Here is a 19,859-nt window from a genome sequence, read left to right as displayed (position 1 = left end):
GTCAGACGTGATCAGCAGGCATTGCGGGAGTCCCTGTTCCCCCAAGCACTACCAGAGTGACTAGAAATAACGGTCACAAGCTGGCAGATGATAGATTCAAATTCGACATCAGGAGGCGCTACTTCACTGTCAGGGCAGCAAGGATCTGGAACCAACTTCCAAGGGAAGTGGTGCTGGTTCCTACCCTGGGGGCCTTTAAGAGGAGGTTAGACAAATACCTTGCTGGGGTCGTTTGACCCCAGTACTCTTTCCTGTCATGGCAGGGGGTCAGACTTGATGATCTGCTCAGGTCCCTTCCAGCCCTACTAACTATGAAACTATAATGCTAGGTGCCCAGTTCAGATCCTAACTCAGTGTTGAGATATATCTGTGAAGTGGCAGATAAAGCATTCTTTTCACTGGAGAAGTTTCAATTTTCTGTGGCTTTTGCATACATAAAATGCCAATAAGCATGGAAGTTAGAAATGATGTTATTATAGTCATCTCTAACAACTGCAGTAAGTTGTCTAACAGCTATGTAACAGTGCCATTAAAATATACTAAAAATACAGAAGAGATGAGACATTCACAACAGCTGTAAACATTATCTTGTGCCTAGCTACTTAAAAAAGTATACTCCTGAAGAAAAAAATTTAACTGGTTTTATTTTAAACTTAAAGATTAGTATTTTTTCACTTCTCTACCACACCCAAAGGAGGCAATTATTTGTCAGAATTACACTTTAAGCTATAAAGGCAGAAAGTGATCAGACACCAACATTTTTATAAAAAGAGGAAAATATCATCTTACATCAAATTTTGTAAAGTTAAGTTAAAAATCTAGTTATTAAACTAGTTGTCAAGTAATCAATTCCTACTCAGATTGGAGAATGAATCCAATATTCTTTAGGGTAACCTTATGAAAAATGAAGCAGCAGGCCTTTGACATCAACTGTTCTGCTAACCTATTGCTTCTCTTTTCCATCTCTGGTTGCCAACAAGAACTACTACCCAGCATGGGTTATTTTACTATTTGTTTTGTGCCTTCTTAATACCTTCAAGTCAGGAAAAACATAAATACTGTTTTTAAGAAGTGGTTAATGTGCCATTAGAACAGAAATCCATACTCATGGGATAAGCAAATATAGACAAAATTACTGCATACTTCCCATGACAATGTTTGGTTACACCTAGAGAATCACTTAATTTCCATTTTAAGACAAAATATAGGACTCATACAAAGTTGGTCTGATAGAAAACTGAAAGGCTGGGAATGATGAAAAAGGTACCCACAGTCCCCCTAAACCAATGCTGAGATAAAGGTCCATTGCCTAATGCTAATGGCATGTTCTCACAGTTCAATCTTTATGCTCTATTCATATTCTTAATACCTTTGTTAATGTTTTATGGGAATTTAGAAACATATTGTTCATGTTTAGTACTTAACATGAGGAGGAACAGAGGAAAGACAAATGTATTCCAGCACAACAGTTTTAAAATATTTTATATCCTATTACAAGTCAAATAATATGTGCTTTTTGTACGGTGCATCTGGCAATTTTAGTTCTTTGTCATTTACAGAATACCAACTTTTGTACACCAAGCAGCATGAATTGACTGACTTTACTATTCCCAACCAGTACACAGATCTGGTACTGTTAACAGGACAAATTTCATATCCTAGAACAAGGGCAAAGGGTTAGCTTCCTTTAAAAAAAACAGTCTGACTTCTCTTACTTCAGAGCAGGAAAGAAGAGAAAAGATTCAGTCAAGTAAAGAAAAAACTCACTCTAGTTGGGAGAATATATCTTGCAAATCTCTATGACGGAAGCAAATAAATCAGAACAGCAGAAGTCTGCATCTCAAAACTATGGCCAAACTAGTCTTATTAGATTATGTTGCCTAACTAGAAATTCTCTCAGAATATTGGAGTCAGGAATAGGTTATTTAGCTACCTCACAAAATCATACATTTTGATAATACAAAAAATGTGGACTCTAATCTGCATGTCATTAGCATTCAAATCACACCATCCATGTCAAAATTGCAGAAGGCGTTGGTCTGCATCTGGACTGGGGTCAAACAAGGTTGCATGATCACCCTGTTCACCATCTACCTGACCAATGTTTCCTCTAAGGAGCAGCGGTCCGCAAGCATGCTGCCTCGGTCCGTGAGTGCGCCGCCTCGGTCCTTGAGTACACTGCCTTGGTCCGGCACGGGACACTTACCGAACAGGGCTGAGGGATGGGGGCCAGAGACCAGGGGCTGGGGCCGGAGGCTGGAGCTGGGGCTGGATGCTGGGGGCCAGGGCCTGGAGCCAGGGGCTGGGAGCTGGGGGCCAGGGGTGAGGCCAGGGGCCAGGGGCTGGAGCCAGGGGCTGGAAGCCAGGGGCTGGTGGCTGGAGGCTGTGGCCAGGGGCCGGGAGCCAGGGACTGGAGCTAGAAGCCGGGAGCCAGGGGCCAGAGGCCAGGGACTGGAGCTGGGAGCCAGGGGCCAGGGGCTGGGAGCCAGGGGCCAGCTGAGAGCTGGGGGCCAGGGGCTGGAGCCTGGGACCAGACGCTAGAGCCTGGCGTGGGCTCCACTGGCTCTGGAGAAGTGCTCTGCTCCCCCACATCAGGGCCGGGGAGTGGAGCACTTCCCCAGAGCCAGTGGAGCCTGCGTCAGCTGCCTGCCCCAGCCTCCATCCCTGCATTGCCTTACCTCGGGGAGAAGCCGCTGCCTGCCCCAAGTGAGGCTTTACTGGCTCCAGGACACGCCCCCAGAGGCTATGCCAGGGAGCAGAGCACTTCCCCGGAGCTAGCGGAGCCCACGCCAGGCTCCGGCTCCAGCCTCTCCTGGTGCGCGGCCTTGAAAAGGCTGTGCGTGGCTGCACTTGTAGTTGTCTGCAGCCGTGCACACGTGCACCTTAGAGGGAACCTTGTACCTGACCATCATCATCCACCTCATCCGAGATGATCTACCATTTGGCGTCAGTATCCAGTATCGACTGGATGGGAAGCCTTTCAATCTTGGGCGCTTCCGGGCAAAAATGAAATTCACCACCGAGAACATCCATGACCTTCAGTTTGTGGATGATTGCTGTGTGATGGCTCATTCTGCACAGGATGTGCAAGCCAGCTGAACATCCCTCACACTATTTACATAGTTGGGGAGGCTCTGGAGCACGTGGAGCACTTTCTGTATCTCGGCAGCCACCTCTTTCAATAGGCTACCATCAATGAAGAAGTTCAGCACCAGGTCAACTGTGCCAGTGCCGCCTTTTTCAAGATGCAAAAATGTGTCTTTGAAAACAGAGTTCTTCAGAAGTCGACAAAGGTCCTGGTTTATAAGACTGTCGTGCTGACCACCCTCCTCGACTGCAGTGAAGCCTGGACCATCTACCAATGCCACATTAAGATCATCAACAGCTTTCACCAGCGGTGCTTGCGTCAAAACCTGGGGATCAAATGGGAGGACCACTGGACCATGAAGCTGTGTCCACCAGCATCAAAGCCTTGCTCTTGAGAAATCAATCTCAATGGATGGGCCGCTGTGCCCGGATGTTTGAGAACCGCCTCCCTTGCCAGATTCTCTTCTCCCAGCTCTCCATTGGCCAATGCTCAAAGGGCAACCAAAGGACACAGTAAAAAGACATGCTCAAGGTCATTCTTAAGCATGGAAGCATCGACGCCAACAGTTGGGAGGAGTAAGCTGCTGACCATTTGGCGTGGCACCACTTAGCCCACCAAGGCACGCACCACTTGGAGGCCCAACAACTTGATACCGAGGTGGAATGGTGGCAGCAGAGGAAGGAGAAGGAGACCGACCCAGGGCTGCTAATCCCACTCCCCCATGCAACATGCCCCCATTCCCGAAGAACATGTACATCCAGAATCGGGCTCCCCAATCACCTGAGGACCCATCAAGCCTGACAGATGTCATTCTCAACTTTGAGGGACCACTGCTGCTGCCATCTCAAAACTGATTGAAGGGTGGGGGAGGAAAAAGACTACTGTACCAAATGTTATACTGTATTTATCAGAATCCGAGATTACTTCAAATTTAAGAAGACCCCCCCCAATAATTAATGGAAAATTATACATTTGTTGTAAGTTTCCATGTAAAAATTCTAATTATTGGAAGTCATTTAAAATCTATTTCCTTCACCACTCAGGCAAGGAAAGCAGGAGCAAGGAAGCAAGTGGTGAGGAAAGCAGTAGTGGGGCCTGACAGAGGGGAGGCAAACAACAGTGGGGAGGCAAACAGCTTGCCCCTTTCTCCCCCATGTCACCTGCCCCTCCACCATTCTGCACCCTGATGCCTGCCCCTCCAACTACCTGTGAACCCCACTACCTGCTTCTCAATCCAGCCATTGTCCCCAGCTGCTTCTACTGCAGGGTGAGCCCCGGAGCCACTTCTAACCCACACTACAGGAAGCAGCTGTGCAGGGAGCCAGGAACAGTGGCAGCAGCATGTAGGTCCCCCCTTCCAGTGTCTGCTGCCTCCCTGGCTACCCTCTGCCAACTCCTCTGCTGGCTGGGAGCAGGCACTGGAAGTAGAAACCTGTGCATGGCTGTCGCTGTTGCTGTCCCTGGTTGAGTTGGGCTTCACACGCAGCAATGTGGGGCAAGAGTAGTTATGGGCTACCCTCTTGTCTTCATCAACAGGGGACAGTGACATCCGTGCACAGGTTCTTCTTTTCAAAGCCTGCTCTCAGCCAATGGAGGAGGAGAATCAGGCAGAGAACAGGCACTGGAAGGAAGAACCTGTGTGCCACCACTACTTCTATGGTGGCCCTGCACCCAGGTCAGCTGGGAACACCACCTCCCAGCTGGAGCATTCCCATACTCAATTCTACAATGAGGCTTTGTTTTCTCCATGCTGAATGGGGAAAAAATCCCTCATTTTGTAATTGATCGAATACAGTAATTTAGGACCTAATATTGACTCTAATTATGCACAAATATCAAGAAAATCTTTGACCTGAATGCTTTTCTCTATTCATTACTATTGTCAAGTTGCTATAGCAAAGGATTGAGAATCTGACCAAATAAAAACCATAAACGATTTTGGAGATATTCTATCCATTATACTGCTCAAAATTAAAAGGGAAATTTCATCATAGATAGTTAGCTTCACGATCAGTTTTTCCATGCAGAGTGTAATCTTTCAGCTGAAAAGCAAAATGTTTAATGAATTAAAAAGTAATTTCTAAACTTTTAAATGAAGATAAATGTTGTGAAGAGGGATAAATATTGTTTTGAAACTATCTAAATATCTTACATTAAAAAAGTCAACTACAATTCCATATTATTTATAGGAGACAGAATATAAAGAAACATACAAAAGCTACATTTTGCATTTACAAAAACGTAGCCATTTACAAAATAGCTTTTGAAAAAGAATTTGCCTTTCAAGCTTTGCCAGCAGTAGGACACTAACATAAAAGAACTGCCTTCCTAGCAGATTTAGAAGGCTAAGCAATTACCACATTAGGGAAAATGGGCTCAGAAATTTCCATCAATTGGCAACTGGCAGAAAAGCATCTCTTCATCTGCCAAACTCTACAATGCCCTTGGTGCCAACTCCAGTGTACACTTCACAAAGGCCAAAATAAATAAATAAAAAGAAGCAGCAACGGCAGATGCCAGAATCAGACAAACTTTAGACAAGAACTTCAGACAAGGCAAAAACATCTCTGCCCTCTAGAAAGGCAGAATCATTACTAGCTAGCACAAAGGGACTCAACACTAGGCTTTAATTTTCCTGAACCTAAGGAACTCATAGTGTTACCTGTGCAGGGACTCCACTATGGTCTCAGGATATAAAGCTAGGCAGTAGGTGACTTTCCTCGCTAGGAACCAAATACTTGTTGCGGAACTGGCAGAAACAGCAGTACACAATGAGGTGAAGGAACCACCATCTTGTTGCAAGACTGCTAGCCTTTCTAACCTGACTCACTCCCAGTTATATCCTCACATGGGTGATAAGCAGGTCCAATAAGGAACCTCCCAAAACAGTCAAATCTTACGATCTCAAGGCTGGCCTTGTACAACTGTACAACCAAGAAAAAAAAGCAGATTGTTTAACAAACAATCAATGGGGCAAAGTCTATTCAAATTCAGTTTCAATTCAAGTTCATCTCAGGACCCTAGCATAATGCACATTTAAACATGGGAAGAACCCAATATTACCAATGTGCTGTGCTGAAAGAGGCTAACATCTTAGTTTCAATTTGGAAAGTGAAGAATTAATAACATCTTGATTCCCTTTCCTTAAGAAAAAGAGAGGGTCTGCAATCTACATGTGCTTGCTTCCATGGTTGAAACAAATCACACAGTAAGGAAGACAATAATTGATCTACTAATGGCTACAGAAAAAGAGGAAAGTAGTAAGTTAGCAGTGATAATCAATTTAGAAGTTTGCCTGTTCCACCCAAGAATACTTGCAGCCTCCTCATCACTATTACTGAGGTCACTGTCTCACCATGCCCTCATTCCAGTAGCAGTAGGAGGGGCTGCTAATGCCGGTATAAAGTCTCTTCATTGAATTTCAAAGACTTCCCAATGAACTGGGCTCCCTCCTCAATAAGCCTGTAATATCACTAATGTGATAATGTCACAGTCATCTACTGGAATTTTAGATTGCTTATTCCAGGGAAAATGCCTGAAGACCTGAAATAAATTGGCCATGCAATGTAAAAAAGAAGTATTAATGGGTGAGGAAAATGATGTAGCAGGGAGAAGAGGGATTGGAAAAACAGTTTCAGTAAGAAGTTCTCATATTCCTCTGATCTATGTGCACGTTCTCTTTCTCAGTAGTAATTTTTTACTGTATTATCCTTTAGGAATGTGCAAAACAGGCAGTATTCAATTTGGAATTGGATTCGGCCTGATTCGGGGGACAGTGATTCAGTTCACTGATTCGGATCACTGTCCCGATTTGATTCAGCCAAATCTGAATTTGAAGATTTGGAGAATCAGCAATTTGGCCATAGAGACAGCTTTATATGTTTTTTCTATGTACCTTGAGATACTAGGCACAGCTCATGAACGCTGAGATGGTGGGGCAGATGGAACGTCCCATGGAAGCATGAAGGAGGGGTTCCCCACACACCCGGCAGGAGACCCCCCCTCCTGTGCCCCTGGCTCAGCAATTGGCCATAGGGGATCTTGGGTGCTCTCCCAGACCCACGAGGCACCAGTAGCCAAGCCTGAGGGTGGGCCCCCCCTCCGGCACACTCCACAGTGGACCCAAGAAATGGACTGGAAGTACTTCTGGTCCACTTCTGGGTCCACCGCCGAGCACAATGGGACCCCCCTTCGCTCCTGTGGGATGGTTAAACTCAGCGTTCACGAGCCGCACTTGGTACCTTGAAGTATGTAGAAAAAGCGTATAAAGCTGTGTCTGTGGTCAAATTGCTGAATCTCTCTGAATCGAATCAGAGGCTTCCAATTCGATTTGAAGAGATTAACGGGTCTTCTGATTCAATTTGGATTCGGAGATTTGGCCACCGAATTGGGCCAAATCTCCTCCGAATCGAATCGGTGACAGACGTTTCGCATAGCCCTACTATCCTTTAGGTGGAAGCAACCATTTACTGGAAACAGAAGCCACTTGTGTTAGTGAGGAAAAGCACTTAAGCTCTTTACTTCACTTTTTTCCTACTGATCTGTTTCCATCCGGGCCTGAAAAATGTCAAAGCCACTTCTGAGAGGATAAGGGATGGCAATCCATATACTGTTAAAATACAATAAATATCCTTTATTATAGATTAGATAATTAAGTGTGACTAAATTACAGTTTGGGGCTTTTAAAAAAAATAAATTGCTCTTGTAAGAAATATTCCTTTTGGTTAACAAATCCAATTAAAGCTCATAAGAATGACAAGCAAGAACATTATAGAACTGTTATAAATCAATCTCGCTGCTGTTGGCTTAGTCTAAATAAATTAATTTTTCAAATATTTTAACATTAAAATTTGAAGCATTTCCACAGCATAAAAGAAATACAGGAATACATACACATAGCAAGAACAAGAGGCTTGCCAGATAGTTCCAGATTTCTCAAAATCTACAGCTTTTTCCTTAGAAAACTGTGTCTATATAAGGAATGAGTAACTACCAACATTTTTTTATACTTGTTAAGATTCTTCAAATTTAGAGAAATAAAGATTTACAGGTAGGAGTGGCACAACTGTACCTTTTTGGACTGGACCATGTTGCTGGAACCTGTGTCCCTAAAGTGGAAGAGCGTCCCCCCTTCCCCTCTGTGTTAAAGAAACATGTCCTCTCTCCTCCCGCTCCTCCATCCCCCATCTGCAGTAGCTCCTTTCTTCACTGTCCCGGGGGTAAGGGAGTTTTTAGAGCTGCTTCTGGCCCTTCCAAGCTGGGCTGTACAGGGACTGGCCTAAGGCAGCTGCAGCAGCATCTTCCTGTGCCTGCTCCTGAGGAGACCAGATGGTATGGGGGAACCTACCTTCTCCCTACTTCTGCTGCCATTGTTTCCAGCTAATCCCAACCCCTGTTGAACCTGGGTGGAGTAAGCAGGAGCAGCTCTGAAGCTCCCCAAATCCAAGGGGCAGTTGGGAAAGCAGCAGCAAATGGAAGACGAGGGGACGGAACATATCTCTGAGCACGGAGGGGAAAGTGGGGGATGCGTACCTACTTTGGGAACTGAGGCTCCTGTTCCCAAAAGCTTCTATAGGTTCCTACCCAGAGGCTTCTGTAACTCATTTTCCCTCCACCAGTGGGTTGGCGGGGAGAGCAGGAGGAGAGGGAGAATGGGGATGCAGCCATCCCCACAACTCAGGTGGCTGCTCCCACACCCCTCTTTGCCAAATCCTGGATCCACTCCTGGCTGTTTTACATGTTTTTAGGCAAAGTTTCTAGTGCTCTGTTATTAAGAACCTTTATATCCAATAATCAGGTTTTGTCTAGCTGTCCATCTGAGTTACTGTGTACTTTTAGAACACAATGTTGTCAGTTCCAAAGCACTGTCAAATAAGGTATACATGACAGCTGAGAAAAAGTGCTAGCCCGTTAACAGGCTGAGTCATGAAACTGGTAGAGGCCAGCAGCAAATATATTAGTGAATTTGTCTATTCCAACAGAAAAATTCTGCTAGAAACCTACATTTTGGGTATTTTTACAGAGTAAACAAGCTATCTTCTGCATCATTAATTTTGGCAGCATGAAATGTTTTTTGTGTGAAACTTGGGAATGAAAGGAGGAAGCTACAAAGATGTAAAGATAGCATTCACTCACAATTTTATCTTTTCTTTTTATAGAGATTATTTCAAATCAAGCTCTCAACTCTAAAAACATTTTACCTACTATCTTCAGGACGATATAACTCAAAAAATATAGAGTACACTGATAATTTTTAACCAAAATATAAGCAATGCAACAGTGATGTTTTTTAGGTGTCACAAATGCCAAATTATGATATGAAATTATAAATAAATGTGGCAAAACATCTAGACTTTCTGGAACAGTTAATTGTATATTATATACATCTATACACACAAATATATAAGTATCTATGGCATTTCATCTATGGGTTTTTAAAAAAGGAAGTACTGGAACCTACCAGAGCTCCAACCACAGTGCAGTCACCTGACAGAGGACCTCACATAAGCCCAATGGTAAAATATCTATCTATCTAGATATATCTAGATATAGCTATATAGTAATAAAATGATGGAATATTTGGAAATTTTTCCCTGTATTTCAGGTGTTGACCCCTTCTCCACATACCGCTGACACATCCCTGCAAGCAATTGCATTTTGGGGGCTGCCATATATTCCACTGCTTCCAAATGCTTCGACCTGCTTAGGTGCATTATGAAGAGAGGTACTTTAAAAGATACCCAAGTATTTGTTTAGCACCAGAGCATGATTGCTAATTAAAAATATCAACTGTTCTACTTTTCTTCAAAATGCAGTCTGAACATCTTCCGTAACTATAATATGGGTTATATTTAAAAACAAATAACTTTTTGAAATTAGTTTTTAGATACAACTTAAAATACGGAAATAACTTTATTAACAAAACTTAAAATTATGACAGCATATAAAAAAAATGAAGAATCCTAATTTCATAATTATTGACTATCCAAAATGATTTGTTTTCTTACCTGCTTCCCATCCAGTGTGCAAAGTCTCTTCACAACACCTGAATCTAACTTAATGGCTTCTGTGATGTCAGTCAAGACTTGTTCAAAGGAATGTGCAGTCTTCTTATTCAGCAGAATTCTCACAGCTTTCCGTGGCTTCACTCCACTCCGAATAACAGTTACCAGCTTGGGTTTAATGAAATCTTTACTCTCTTTCACTTCACTTTTTGTAGATGTCAAAGACGTCAAGGATCGACTGGACCCAGTTCTTATATTCACACACCAGTTTGGATTGACATTCTTGGTATAATCAACTTTGCGATATGGCTCATTGGATGCACATACATAGCTTTCACCTAAAAAAAAAGAGACATTATTATGATTCATAGTTTGTTTCTTTGTTCATTTCGGATGCTGCTGAATGTTAATTCTTCAGATATACATTTCCAAACTGACAGTTTCTTTTCTGAAGCATAAGTATCTACTGGATTTCATCTACGTGTCTTTGAAAAGGAAGTACCGGAACCTACCAGAGCTTCCAATCCAAGACATAAGGCAAAGTCACCTGATAGAAAGGCTCACATAAAAAAGCAATAAAAATGAAATAATTGGAAATATTTCTATTTCAGGTGTTGACCCCTTCTCCACATACTGGTGAAAGATCCCTGTAAGCAATTACATTTGTGGGGCTCACAAAAGATGGTTATTTAAAGGCTTTTTCCACTTCATGGAACATATTCAATAAGAGTATGCCTATACTGCCACTGCAGTTACCCCAAGGTGCCCACAAATAAAGAGGCCCTATCCACTTGTTCTTGCACACACTGTTTATTAGTACACGACATTGTTTTTTGGTGCATGCCTCAGTTTATGGCATGCACCTAAGAATGGCAATGGGTATGCTCAAAACTGCTCTAGTGGTGAGCACACCTTTTTCACTGTGAAACACATACAGAGGGAACATATAGCTTTGACTTTTTTCCTGGCAGAAGTCTAAGGATTGCTATGTAGGCAGGTATAGATATATCTTCCCTATGCATGCTTAGGGAAACAGACTTGATCATAATGGCATTCTAATAAAAGACTCAATTATAGAAATAAATACAGATCCCTAAAAAAAAGTATAAGCATTTCCAAAAACCTGTACTTCAATATGTGATGACTTGCTATGGGAGTAGGCAACACCCCAAAACAAGCTATCTGAAATATTTTTATTGTTTAAAGAGGAAAACAGTTTTTAATCCCCCCTCATCTCTAAGATCACAGCCCAGACTATGGTTGAGAGGAATTTTATGACAGCCATTTGTTAAAATGTTGATATCACAGTTCTTTTACTCTTTAAAAGTACAAATGCAACTTCCAGACTTTCAATCCATTTTTTTCATGGAATCCCCAACACACACAATCTACAGCAGAATTTAGGTGGACATTGTATATGCCCACATACACATACAAAACAAGCAGCAGCACCATGTGGCTGATATTTGGAGGGGGGGGGTCACTTTATATAACTACCTAAACAGCACAACAGAGAAATGGAAAATGCTGCCAGAAATAAAGTGTTTTGAAGTAGCTGCAACCATGCTGCAGACTGAATCATGATGACTCACTGAAGTTAGATTATGATATTTGTGAAAGAAGCTGTTTTTCAGGGAATGATACAGAAGTTTATGAATATTCTGTGCTGAAATCTAGATTCCAGTTTTGGTCCCAATGGCCTGTTTCTAAACTTGAAATGAACATGCAAGTTATAATTATACTGGCATATATTTAATTTAGTCTTATTAATAAATGATGACTGATAAATATGTTAAATGTGATGTACATAGAAAATCTAAGTGCAAATAAAATAAAATATGCAATGTGGAACAATTATTATAAAAATACCTTACGTTCTCTATGGTTAACCATTTTTTCTAAATGGAAACTAACTGGTTATTTGTCATACAGTAACTATGATTCTTTGAGAGGCTGTCAGAAGTGCAACCCCCATAAAGGTGAACATCTCATGTGCAAGCAGAATTTTTTTTGACTACTAGTGTCAGATTCTCTGTGATCAAATGGTTGGACTTTTTCTTCCACTGGGTATCCATCCACCAAGAAAGACAACAAGCCTAAAAGGCCCGGTGTTATTACGGAAATAAAAATCTATAAATATAGGACATATATGTGTGGATTAGTCATCCTGAAACCAGCATCATTTTTAGGGAGGAACTGAGAACACTGACCTTTTCCTCTAGTTCACTGAGTTGTACCACAAGCAAACTCTCACAGACATTAGACCAAAATAATTAAGGACCACAAGCAAGTCTAGCAAGTGACATCATAAGGCCTGGAGTCTTCAAAGCATCAAGCTTCTACTTTCCCAGTATTGAGTTTCACTTTGGAAAGACTGGCAAGGCAATGGGTCGATTTGGATGGAATTCTAAAATCACTGGAGAGATTAATTTGGTCTCTAGTAATAAAACCAACCTTATATCTTTTGGAAGGATATGGAAGGCAATACAGTGTTAAGAAGCTGGAGTTTTCTTACTCTTTACTGAGGTAATAGCCATGAGAAAATGTTGGTTGTAGGGTGATAAACTGGGCACTGACCATAGTTCAACTGGGGCCCCCATGACTGGACATCAAGAAAGAAGAAGAATGTTAGAAGGGTTCAACAGGGTTTGATATTGGAAGGTGCAAGAAGACAGTATAAAACGGTGAACCTTAAACGGGACTAAAGTTTGAACTGCTTGTGTTTCCTGTGCAGACCAAGACTCTGCTAAATCAGTATAATTCCAAGCTGCTGACACTGCCATACGAGAGGGTGCTGGCTTCTGGCTGTTACTTCTTCCCTAATGGGGTAAGAGCTGTTTACCCAATGAATACTGAATGCAAATGCATAAATACCAGTGCTAGAGGGACTTGCTGTGTTCCTGTGTATCAGCCAGTCTTTCAGGTTTACATATATACATTCCCTACTTCCATGCATGCACTAACATGACCACTGGATATTTGGTGAACACTCTTGATGCCATGAAAATTCCATAGGGCAAATTTCTGCAAGGAAATAAAGATTTGGCCCTACTATAAATCTTTGATACTACCTATGCACCATGTGGGTGGCCATAGGTAAGTGTACATCCTGCAAGAAAAGGATTAATCTGTAAATTAGCTTACAGGAAGCTACAGAAAAACCTAAAAACAAAAACAAAAAACCCCCAAACTAATCCCCCCCCCAAAAAAAGAAAACCCCAAAGCCTTCGTCCTTTGTAGGTAAACAGTCTTTCATCTACAACATGTTTTTGTTTGATCTCAATATTTTCTCTAAGGCCAACCAAGGAGCCCAGCCTACAGCAAGTAGAGGACATTTTTATAAGCTCTTTTTGCTGTCAATGTTGTAATGACTGACAATTAGCACAAGGTTTTATCTGATAGTTGTAGACCCTCTTAAAATAGGGAAAGTGATTCTGGCTAGACCAGAAGTTAACATAATGTTGAACAGCTTGTGGGAATTCTCTGAGAAAAGTTCCAGTCTTGGCAGTCTGCACAAGGAACCCCTCAAACATTTGAAAGTCATTTGCTACCAGTACTAGTGTCAAAGATACCACTTTGACACTAGCTGAGGCTAGATGAACACCTTGCCGTGGTCGTTTGACCCCAGTACTCTTTTCTGCCATGGCAGGGAGGTCCGACTTGATGATCTGCTAAGGTTCCTTCTGACCTTACCAACTATGAAACTATGAAACTTCATCCACTGACAAAGAAAAAATAAATATTTGGGTGATGAGACTGATCACTGGAACGAATTCCACTTGTTATTTTGGCATTGGAATCAAATGGTTTCTCAGTGCCTGTAATGGTGGACCTCAGTGTCTTCAATAGGGCCAGAGTGGTATGCTTGATGATGACCAATGGCTTGAGGGTTGCTGTCAAGGCTAATGTTGGTCATGACATGCCAGCAGTTGTTGGAACTTTTAGATCTCCACTATTAATTGCAAACAGTAGGAAAGTTTCCTTCCTCAGTCATGAGGACATCATGTCTCAGTCTTCAAAAAAAGACTTCTAGGCCTAGCTCTAAATTCTAAGACCCCTTTTTATACTAGAGGCTTGGCACAGATTATGGACTAGATTCTGCCCAAGCCTCTTGCTGAAAGGCTGATCCAGATGCTGATAGGAGCATCATCAGCACCACACCAGGTGCCAATAGAATCTGCTAGGTACATTGCACTCTGCAATTTCCCTCCATTCCTTGACACTACGAAGGAGACTTTGCTGTGCCTATCTTTATGGGATGACACCAGGTTCCCTCCTGAACTGCTTCAACTGCTCATATTCAAGCAGAAGCTGGCTTTGGTACCAGTGCTAATCTTAATTGTCAATAATTGGAATTACTTCTCTAGTGATCGTCAACATTACCTTTCTATTCAATTCAATACTAGATTATCTTGGCTTGTCTATTAATATTTTTCTGGAACTTATTTCTGGCAAGACATTTATGAACTATTCCAAAATAGGGTATTTCAGTTTCATCTCCGATGACTTTTTGTTGCAGGGCACTGTTGGTGCCTGCCACTTTAAGGGCTGAGCCAAACAGCCAGCAGATGCTTGATTGTGGCAGCCATTTTGAGACCATGGCTGCCTATATAAACAGAGCAGTTAGCTACTAGCAGCCAGGTAGGAAATATTGTTTGGTTGAGCTGCTATATGAGACCATCTACAGGCAGGAACAGGAGGCTCTTGGTCCTAAGCATGACTTAAAACTGTACCCTGCTGGGAGTGGATGGCCTGGTGGGGCTCCCAATATTGTGGGAGCCTCCGGGAAAATACCAGACCAGTTACCACCCTGGTGGAAGGTGGGCTGTGGTGCCTCAGTAACTCCTACTCCTCACATCACTGTGCGTAGTAGTTGGGGCCGGGAATGGCTATCCCCACCTAAACACCCACTGGGGAGGAAAGCCCTGTAGCCCCAGGGAGGGGGCAGAAGATGTAGAGCCCCAGAAAGCTAGGAACTTGGTGTTTGTGTATAGTTGCCCTGAGAGGGGCCAGGGCAAGCCTGGCCCCTGTCAAGTAACTGGCTGGCTACTACCTTGGTGAGGGTTGTGGGAGAGGGCTAAAAGATAGTATGTCTGCTGCCCAAGGTGTATGCTAGATAAAGCCATTGGCTGCAGGGGCCTGCTCTGGGAGGGAGTGAGGTATAAACTTTTGATATGTGAAACCCCCTGTGAGAGGAGGGTGGTGTGAATGCATGCGTGTCTGAGGCCTGACAATGTGGGCTAAGCTTGGTCTGGCTGTAAGCCAGGAGCACCGTCACCTGGATGCCCTCCTGAAGCTTGGGCTGGAAAGTAGGGGAGGAACGGAGCTGCAGATGGTGTCCCCTGGCATCACGGCAAGAATGGGCAGCCTCCTGCCTAATTAGAACCAATTTAAAAAAACAAGGTGCGACAGGTGAGTGGGGTGGGTGGGCCAGCGGTGGACTGGCCCCGACAGCCCCCTGTTACACTTTTTAAAAAAATCCTTATGGAGGAAAAACAAAAGCATGCCAAACACCTGCTCAGGGTGATTCTCTAATGCAAAAGAGAGACCTACTGTGTTCAAGTCTAACTGCATTTGGGAAACATGACCATAGGCTCTACCAGTCTACCCAAGTTGGTCCTTATCTCATTAGCAGGAGAGAGACAGATGCATGGACTTCAACAGAACTCTGATCATCTACCTGAATATCTAACCCATTCTGGAGTCCATGCCACCAGACCTTCATGGCTCTCAGTAGCCTCTAAGCTAGCAGCGGTATGTGTCATGCTCCAATCTCGCCTCTAACTGCAGTAACATAGTCACTGTTGGAGTAGTGCCAAACATGTCCAGGACAACTTTAATAAACATGTTCAGGAATGAGCATTATGGATATGCAAAGAAAGAGTGGCTACATCACAAGTTTGATACTCAGCTTGGAAGCAAGTAGGCAGGAAGTCCTTTCACAACAGTGCTCCATACCACGGTCTGATGTGGTGGAGACGCATCTGATGTTTGTATTTCGGGAAGATTAATCCATGATGGACATCACTTCAATCTCACTGGCTTTGAGTCTGCCACTAGAAATACTGTACAAGGTAAGTTATCCCAGAATACTGATGATGCTGGTCAAAATAAACTATCAGAAATCTTCAACCATTTGTAGAAGCTTTGTGTGACCTAAGAACTAGTAGTTTAGGCATACCAACAGTAAGTCGTAGTTGTACCACATAGGTTTTTGCCTAGAAGCACAAGGCACAATCATTATGTGCATTTGATCAATGAAAATTATCAGTTGGAAGTTTCCATATGGAATTTGAAAAGGGAACTACATTATTGTGCAGATAATGGAAGTGGAGAACCTATTAAATAAACTTGTTTAAAGGAGGAATTGAGTGTCTACTGCATAAAAACAATACTTGCTTTGAAAAAGTGATTAGTGACTTTTCTTAACTAATTATGAAAGGCATCAAACATCCTGAGGAATTGGTGGATACTCCAAACATCTTTAGTCTGGCTTTACACTTTGTGGGCATAGTAATCCTATTTATAAGACAATCACAATAAAAAACATGCTAGTGTTATTACTTTTTTTTCCTTTGACTTTTTTCTTTAAGACAACATTGTTTAGTCTCAGTAAAATGTAGTCCTGAGGAGTAACTTGCATAGTTCTGTATTTATTTTAGGTTCACATGCTTCATATTTTGCTTTAAAAAAAAATAAAATAAAATAAACTAAAATAGAAGTAGCTTACTTGCTGAAAGGCTTTGGAATAGTGTGCAAGTATGAACCAGCCTATAGGGAGATAAGACCGAAGAAGAGTGGCTAATCCATGGAGCACTTCCTATTATGGAAGTAGAGAAAATTGCAGTAGAGAAGATCAAAAGATTTGGGTCCTGAAACAGTAGGATTTTTAAATCACTACTATTTTGTAACAATTTTTGGCAAGTGTAGGTCACTGTTCTGCTTAATATCTGAACTCTTAAGAATTCTCTCATTCCAATAATTCATTGGAATAGTCTTATTTTCAGCAGTTACTCAAACTACAAAACTGCTCCTTTGTAAATGCTGGCTACCCAAAAGAAACACACCCACTTATTCAAAGAAATGTCTCTTATTTTAATATGCTTAGTGGCAATGATTAATAAGTGCCAAACAGTGAAAGAGAACACATACAAACACATACTTTTGGAGGAAGTTTATTTTCAGATGAAAGGATCCTTTTTTTTTTTTTCCTGCTGTGGCTAAAGGAGTGGAAGAACATAGCTGAACAAAAATATCAGAGTGAGCAAGCTGTAGTGTGAGTAATGCAGAACCTATACTGTCGGGCTTTTTTATTCTCAGTTCTACAAGTCATTTACTTGTGCTATCCTAAATGATTTGTCAAAGGCATACATCACCTTTTTTTTTTTTTTTCTCTCAACCATTTTTGCTGATAGCTAGTTTTTCATAAGTGCCAATTACTTCCTGTTCAGGTTCTCTGTAGGAAGGAAGAACAGACTTGTCCCATTCACTGAGGTGCCTAACTTTAGACATCATGGCTAGGGACAGACATTCAAAAGCCTGAGCCTGAATTGATTCAATCTTTGCAGGTTATTCCACTCTTTACAGGTTTCATTCTAGAAATGCAGGCATGTATATGCAGTGGCTCAGGCTAGAAGCCTGGGGGTGCTAGAGCAGCCCTTCCTTCTCTTCCACAATGCTGAGCTGAGCGGGGTGGGTATAGCCAGGATGCTCTGATTTAGGGAGGGGTTTTAACCCTCACCCTAGCCTGCAGTCCCAGACTTTCCTGTTTGCTGCTCAAGGGGCAGGAGTATTGCCACTAGCCATCTGCCCTTTGTCCCAGTGAAACTGGAGACCCACACACCCACCTCTCAGCAGTGGGTAGAATGGGGGGCAGGGCATGGCCAAATGTTGGGACCCTGTGCTGGGGTCCCTGCCATGGGAACAAGGCAGGAAGAGGGAACCCTGCTTGAGCAGCCAGTGGGAAGGGGGAAGCCCGGCAGCTGCTGCAGTCCCTCAGCCAGCCAGAGCAGTGATAGTGCTTCGGCTAGGAAGGAGAGGGGTGGGGCTAACCCTACTCTGCTCTAGCAGATCACTCCATAAAGCATCTGGGATGCTGGGGGACTTTGGTTTAACTTAAACCAAGAAGGGGTCTGGGACAGACATTGAATACACAAGTTTGACCCAAAATTAAGTCTGATACTACTACATTCAACCAGGTTTATCTCAGCCTGGCTTCAGCCATTTTCAAACTGACTTATGTGCACTGAATCCTTGTTCTGTTACAGGTTTAAACCAGCTTCTGATCACTTAGACCAGTTTGTGTAATGTCTGCCTCTAGGCCCTGGATGTTGGTTGTAGGTGTGTTGTTCTAAGGACATAGGCAGACAAGGTTCTTTGGGTAAATGTGGTATCTTTTATGAGACCAACTGAATAGTTGGAAAAATTGTTTGGTGCAGGCATGGGTGGCCAGTCAGCAACTGGGGTTCCCCTGTGGCCAGCTGTATGCACCAACCTGGAAGTAGTGTGCCCTCTAAGCTGGCTATAAGAGGTAACACTGCCCAGAAGTGCCAGTGGTGTTCCTGGGAGGGCCAGGGACACACCCAGAGGGGCCTGTGGTGCTTTACTGGCACCCCCACTCCCAGCTGGCTCTGTCAGGGTGGGCACTAGCTCTCCTGCCTACCCACCACTGCCTAAGCAGGGAATGCTACTGAGGGGGGTGCACATGCACCCCTGTGCATCACCACTGTTTGCAAGCTTTGGGGCGCAAACACTCTTCTTCAGCATAGGGAAGAGTCTACTGTTGTTTTGGCTTCTTCTGGATGAAATAGAAGCCAATATGTAAAATGCAGGTATGTAAAATGCAAATGTGTGGCAGTGAGGAGCAGAGACTATGGGAGACGATAGGTAGGTAGAGGGGAAGCTGACCTGGTGATAATGTAGCTGGTAAAAAATGTAGAGTGGTTCCCTGGGGTTAATCGGATGGCAGGTAGGTTATAGTGTGCCATAAATCCAATATCTATATTTAGTGTTATAGAAGTAGACCCAGTTCTTAAAGAGATCTTCCCAGAACCACCCACCCTAGCCTTTAAACAAGCACCGAACCTTGCCAATCTCATCACCAGAAGCAAACTTCCTATGGCCCTAAACACTGACTGGATCCAGGCTATACCAGTACAAGAAATGTAAAACCTGTCAACATATTTCCACCACTTGCACAATAACTATACCCCACAGCAGAGCCAGCACTATTCCGGGATCTTACACCTGCACCACCAGAAATGTCATCTCACTCATCCAGTGCACTAAATGCTCTGATGGAAAGTATGTAGGAGAAACCAAACAAGAACTGCATACCAGAATGAACACACACTGAAAATCTACCAGAGACAAAAACACTCAACTACCTGTGGATGCACATTTCTCACAAGAAAGCCATTCTCTCTCCAATCTCTCAGTTCTAATCCTCAAAGGGAAGTTACAAAACACTTTCATAGACAAGCCTATGAACTTCACTTTATAAATTTACTGGATACAAAAAATCATGGATTAAATATAGACACTGGACTTAGGGCACATCTATAACCTGCCTGCCATTCAATAACCCCAGGTAACCTCTCTACACTTTACCAGCTACATTTTATCACCAGGTCAACATCCCCCCCCTCCCCCCATCCCAAACTCTTGAATGTTCTACTTGAAACCCTAGGTTCTGGTTTGTGAAACTGCTGAATAGAGCTAGCTAGGGAAACTTCCGTCTCTAGCTTTTGAGATTACAGAAACCCTTC

The 19,859-nt window shown here is 42.9% G+C and overlaps 1 protein-coding gene across 1 annotated transcript in view; it reads right to left on the bottom strand.

Annotated features, from left to right (window-relative positions):
* Nucleotides 1-19,859, bottom strand: part of DCLK2 (doublecortin like kinase 2) — a gene marked incomplete at its 5' end in the record, with an annotated part of 189,996 nt that overhangs the window by 149,022 nt on the left and 21,115 nt on the right. Inside the window, one exon of the mRNA XM_019521843.1 lies at nucleotides 10,096-10,430. Within this exon, the coding sequence (XP_019377388.1) occupies nucleotides 10,096-10,430 (335 nt within the window). The remainder of the gene's footprint in view (nucleotides 1-10,095; nucleotides 10,431-19,859) is intronic.

The sequence above is a fragment of the Gavialis gangeticus genome, unplaced genomic scaffold (assembly GCF_001723915.1).
Source record: "Gavialis gangeticus isolate Ggan-Ray unplaced genomic scaffold, GavGan_comp1, whole genome shotgun sequence".
NCBI classification, from domain to species: Eukaryota; Metazoa; Chordata; order Crocodylia; family Gavialidae; genus Gavialis; species Gavialis gangeticus.
The sequence above is the reverse complement of the archived record's forward strand: the minus strand, read 5'-3'. Positions and strand labels throughout refer to the sequence as shown.